Raw genomic sequence first — 5,689 nt, 5'->3', positions numbered from 1 at the left:
AGTGGAAGCCCACTTCGCATGAGGGCTCACGGTTTGGCCGAGTAGAGCAAACAAAAGGAGAGCCTCTACTCATTTGCAACCTAATCATTTTCATTTGTAAAATTATTAGGGTTTTGGGAGAACATTTCCTCTCTAAACCTAGATCTCACATCTAGCAAAAACTCACAACAATTCTCTCAATATTGCAAGGCAATTAGAGAATACATTTCTAGCAAAAGGGCATAGTCTCAGACGGTCTTGGGTGCAACGATTAGGAGGAAATCTTTGTTGATTTCTGTTCTTAGGCCGCATCTCAAAGGACCCGAGGTTAATTCTTTTACCTTTATCGTTTCTATTGTATTTTCGTTTATGACCATAAATTGCATATTAAATTTACGTTATAGTCCTATAATTTAAGGGTTTTATACGGACATTACCCCACAAATATAAGGTGGTTATTTGTAATTTTTTCATGATTTAAATTAACATTTTCCAATTAATTCATCTGTTTTACACATTAGATCACAAATCTCACAAGTCTTTGACCCCTTAATAAAGGCTTATCATGGATTTTTGATCATCTTTTTTTTTTTTTTTTTTGTCAGATAATGAAAGATTGCCTAAACTACAGAAGTAGCTATAGTATGAGCAATCCTATTAAGGCTCCGGGGACAGTGACTAAGAGAAAAGCAATGACAAGAAGATATTAGAGAAACAATAAAACGTAAAACTGGAGCAGCATCATGATTGATCTCGCCACAGCCATTAAGTTGAAGAACCAGGTTTAAGCAGTCCGAGGTTGCATCAATGTGCCGATAACCACGAGCTAAGGCATCCATACAGGCATATTTAAGTGCCATTGCCTCTGCTTGAAGAGCAGATTTTGCCCAGAAACCAACAGACCCACAATGGAACATGAAGCCATGGACATCCTGAAGAAGCCAACCAGCAGTGGCTCGCAAGTTTGTTTTCCAAGAGGCGTCGCACTTAATACGAATATGATTGGAACAAATCTTAGGGCCAATCATGCATAGGGGAAAATGATTGCGGAGTAGAAAAGAGTCTTCCCCGTCCTCAACATTAAGCAGCACAGTATCACTTGTTGGTCTCCGCATGTCATTTTGCACACAGACGTTACTCTGTGCGTCTGCTGAAATCAAGCCAAAGAGGCCATAAAAATCTTCAGAAATTTCCTGAAAGAGTTTCTTATTTCTCCAACACCATATATGTCAAAGAGTACTAACAAAAAGAGATATCGAGGAAATGGGAGTTGTGGATTTCCGGAACAAATGCAGCCAATTAATAATCCATTGCTGAATGGAAATATTAGCCCCAACCTGAGATCTTATCCCCATAGGAGAAGCAGCCCAAAAACGAGAAGTAAATGGACAATCACGGAAAAGATGAATCAGAGACTCAATTGTTGCAGGCTCTGATGAACAAAGAACGCAACAATAATCCCATGGAAGCTCCCTTTTTCGTGCTTCTTCACCACATGGTAAAGAATTGGACATTATCTTCCATAGAAAGATTTTCCATTTATTATGAATTGGAAGATACCATAATTCTTTATGACAAAAAACCATAGATGACTGGTCCATACGAAATTTATCTTTTATGGTAGCTTGAGTAGTCCATAATTTTGCAAAAGCTAGCGTATAACCACTCTTACTAGAGTATTGCCCAGTTTTCGTTAAATTCCAAGAAATGCAGTCAGATTCATCGACCAAAGGAATAGGTGTAGAAAGAACAAGGGGCATAACCTCTGGGCCGCATACGTTTAGCACTGCTGTCTGATTCCACTCCCCAGAGGGGCTCTGTAAAAGAGCAACAGGCAAGTGTGGCTTATCTTGAATATCAGTTACTGATAAAGAAAGTAATTGAGCCAAGGATGCAGTATGTATCCATTTATCCCTCCATATATCCAATGAAGATGGAAATCCCACTTGCCAAGAAATATTCTCCTTAAGCAACTCAATTCCCCACTTAATTCCACGACCACCCCATGATAGAGAGCCAGTCAAAGAAGAATTTGAACACATAACTGATTCCGGTGTGATCCTATACTTATTCCCCACAACCTGGCTAAGTAAACACTGAGGATCGATGAGAATCTTCCAACCAAGTTTAGCTAGTAAACTTTGGTTAAGACAGCCAGTATGTCGAATGCCTAGACCACCATTTATCTTAGAAGAATGAAGAAATAATCTACTACTCCAATGGATTCCCTTTCCCATTTTACAACCACCCCACCAAAATTGTGATATTAAAGAATCAATCTTTGATGTCACACTTACCGGCACACGAAATGCAGATAGAGAGTAAATAGAAAGCGAGGATAGTATCGAATAGATAAGAGTCAGCCTACCAGCAGCAGATAAAAACACATTATTCCAACTATGGATACGTCGATTCACCTTGTCGAGAAGTAAAGCAAAGACCTCTTTTTTGCTAGTACCAAATTCCGTAGGTAAACCCAAATATGATCCCATCATAGTACCACTCGAAATGTTTAGGATCTTGAGGCAGTCTGCAGTTGTTCGCATCGTACAATTAGGACTAAAAGACACCGCCGATTTAGCATTATTAATCTGTTGCCCAGAATGATAACAGTACTGATCCAAAATGTTACGCAACTCTTGACAATTCTGTGTAGTGGCATGAGTGAAGAAAATAGAATCATCAGCAAAAAGTAAATGAGAAATGGAAGGTGAAGTACGGCAGATTTGAACGCCTTGAAGTCGTCCAAACTCTTGTGCACGAAGCATAGATTGAGATAGCACTTCAGTACACAAAGCAAATAAGTATGGAGATAACGGATCTCCCTGTCGTATGCCTGCCTTTGGCATAAAAGTCGTTCCTGGAGTGCCATTAATGATCACCTCATAAGAAACAGTGCTAATACAATTCATAATAAGACGGATGATGTTTTGTGGAAAGCCCATATGGTGAAGAGTGGCTTCAATAAAATTCCATCTTAATCGATCATATGCCTTGCTCATATCGACCTTAAATGCCATAACACCCTTCTTTCCACTAGTCTTCTTTGAGATATAGTGAAATAACTCATGAGATATTAAGATATTATCAGTGATCGATCTCCCCGGTATGAAACCATTTTGATATGCACCAACTAACTGAGGCATCAAATTTTTGAGCCTATTAGCAATACATTTTGAGACAATCCTCATTATAACATTACACAAACTTATTGGCCGATAGTGCTCAACTCACTCCGGACAATTATTCTTTGGAATGAGAACAATCGAAGTACGATTAAAAGCTTTGAGGATATGTCATGTATTCAATATAGATAAAACCGCAGATGTGACATCATCCTTAATATGAAACCAATATTTCTGATAAAAAACCCCCGGAATACCATCAGGGCCTGGAGATTTGTTTGAACCCATTTGAAAAACTGCCTTGCGGACTTCCTTCCTAGTAAAACCTCTTCTCAATAAATCATGCTGATCATGGTTCAAAGTATATCGTAAATTATCCAAAAGAGTATGAGATTCATGTATAAAAGCATCCAGAGGTTCATGCTCCACTTCTGTTTCATAAATTTCCTTAAAATAGGTTTCAAAAGACGTGAAAATATCAGCAATATCCGAGCTCCATACATTATTTTCCTGTCTTATGGCATAGATAAAATTCTTCTTATGTCGCTCGCGGACAAAGTTAAAGAAGTACTTTGTACACGCATCCCCATCTTTAAGCCAATGTAATTTTGCGCGCTGTTTCCAAAATAAATTAGCCGCCTTATTGAATTCCAAGTAGGCAGTATGACATTGTTCATACCCACTTTCAGTTTGTCCCTGGAAAATTTGTTCAAGCTCGGCACCAAGCATATCATCAAAATCCGTCCATTTTTGAGTCCATTCTCTTCGTTTGTGAAAAGTCCATTGCTTAAAAGCAAATCTTACCCTCCGTAATTTTCGAAAAAGCTTAAAAGAGGGTGATCCTTTGTCTCTTTTGAACCACTCATCTTTAAGAACTTGTAGACAGTCAGTATAATCAAAACACCAAGATTCCATTTTAAAATTACGTCGTTGTTGATGAGAGATCATTTCCGTATCTAATATAATTGGTGCATGATCAGAACATTGGATAGGAAGATGTAGAATGCCCGTGTTTAGGAAAAAAGAATACCATGAAGATGAGATAAGGCCCTTGTCAATGCGTTCATAAAGTCTGGCCGCGCCCTTACGGTTATTGCACCACGTAAACTTAGGGCCTTTGAAAGCAATGTCAGATAATAAATTTCTTGTTTTCCATTCAGAGAAAAATTTTGCGCCAAAAATGACCCCTTTAGCACCTCCTAGTTTGTCATCCTTAGTCTCTACTTGATTGAAATCACCCAGTAGAACAAAATGAGAATCAAGTTTAATCAGCCATTGTTCAAGATCCATCCAGACAGCTGCACGTCCTTCCTTTTTTGGCTCACCATAAATACAACAAAAGTACCAAAACCTACTAGGGCATTCGATTATTTTAAGGATGATGAAGTTTTGACAGCGAACAATACAGGTAATGTTCCAAAAGGACTTCCACCCTACCCACAAACCACCCTTACTTCCTAATGCATCAACACCTACAGAGTTTTCAAACCCAAAGCGACAAAATAAAGACGATACACTGTCTACAGTACACTTAGTTTCAGATAGAAATAAAATATCATACAAACTACTACTAGTAATCATCGCTCTAACTTTCGCAATTGCAGGAGCGAGCGGATCATTAAGACCCCTGCAATTTCAGGACAAACACTTCATTTTGGAGAAGAGGATTGATTTGGGTCAATCCCCGCAACACCATTCAGATCTGCAACCTCAGTATTGTCACTTGAACTGCTGCTAGAAATAAAAAGCTCATCATCTCTAATGACTAAATGAAAACCACCAGGACCACGAGATGATGAAGCACCTGTAGAAGAGAAGGGCCCCTCCTTAACCCTTTTCGCTGCACTTGTCATAGCAACAACATCAGAATAGTCGTATAGCTCATCAAAACCTGAACTTCTCACCCCTGGATCAGAGAACGATTTTCTTTTTGGGCTCCCTGTAGCACAAACTGGATTATCCTTTAAAATATCTGCTAATAAAGCCAAATTCTTCCCTTTCCCATGTTGAGGATTTGATGGTCCAGCAACAGAAGTAGGATCAATGTTAGTCGGAATAGAATGAGAATTTAGGACAATATCATTATTAACCCTTGGAGGTAATTCAAGGCCTTGCTGATCAGAACCAATCGGTAATCCTTCAGTAAAATCAGAATCAGCATGAAAATGAATCAATTGGTTTAAATCCTCCAATGCATCATGAAAAAATCATCATCAGATGAACTTGTCGAGGTTAAAAGAGCAGCCAAAGAACTAGAACTGGATGATAAAAGAGGCCATTCTGGAGTTGGCATAGGATCATCATCATTAGAATTATTATCCTGAATATTACTTGGCTGTGCTGTATGCTGAAAAGAAGGTGGTGAGTTACCCAAAACAACAGGGTCATGATAAATAACCGGCATAAGAGAAGGTGCATCCAAGTATTGCTCATAACCCCGTGCATCGTTTTCTTGGAAAGCAAGATGAGGTTCAGCCTGAACACGCGTTCGAAGAGAATTCAGAATAAAACGATTTTCATCAAAACGATATTCAAACTCACCTTGACCCTGATACGTGGTTTGATATGTGACATAAGGATCTCCA

General features: G+C 38.8%; 2 protein-coding genes across 2 annotated transcripts; both read right to left on the bottom strand.

Annotated features, from left to right (window-relative positions):
- Positions 1-599: 599 nt before the first annotated feature.
- On the bottom strand, positions 600-3,170 carry LOC141648980 (uncharacterized). Its single transcript, XM_074457686.1, has 2 exons — positions 1,317-3,170; positions 600-1,172 (listed from the first exon to the last, which is right to left on the bottom strand). Exons 1-2 carry the CDS (start codon positions 3,168-3,170, stop codon positions 600-602), a joined length of 2,427 nt encoding a protein of 808 aa, XP_074313787.1.
- A 105-nt stretch (positions 3,171-3,275) lies between these two features.
- LOC141648979 (uncharacterized) lies at positions 3,276-4,685 on the bottom strand. The gene has a single exon (XM_074457685.1). It carries the CDS (start codon positions 4,683-4,685, stop codon positions 3,276-3,278), a length of 1,410 nt encoding a protein of 469 aa, XP_074313786.1.
- Between the last annotated feature and the right edge of the window lie 1,004 nt (positions 4,686-5,689).

Source organism: Silene latifolia, chromosome 3, assembly GCF_048544455.1.
Source record: "Silene latifolia isolate original U9 population chromosome 3, ASM4854445v1, whole genome shotgun sequence".
Lineage (NCBI taxonomy): Eukaryota > Viridiplantae > Streptophyta > Magnoliopsida > Caryophyllales > Caryophyllaceae > Silene > Silene latifolia.
The sequence above is the reverse complement of the archived record's forward strand: the minus strand, read 5'-3'. Positions and strand labels throughout refer to the sequence as shown.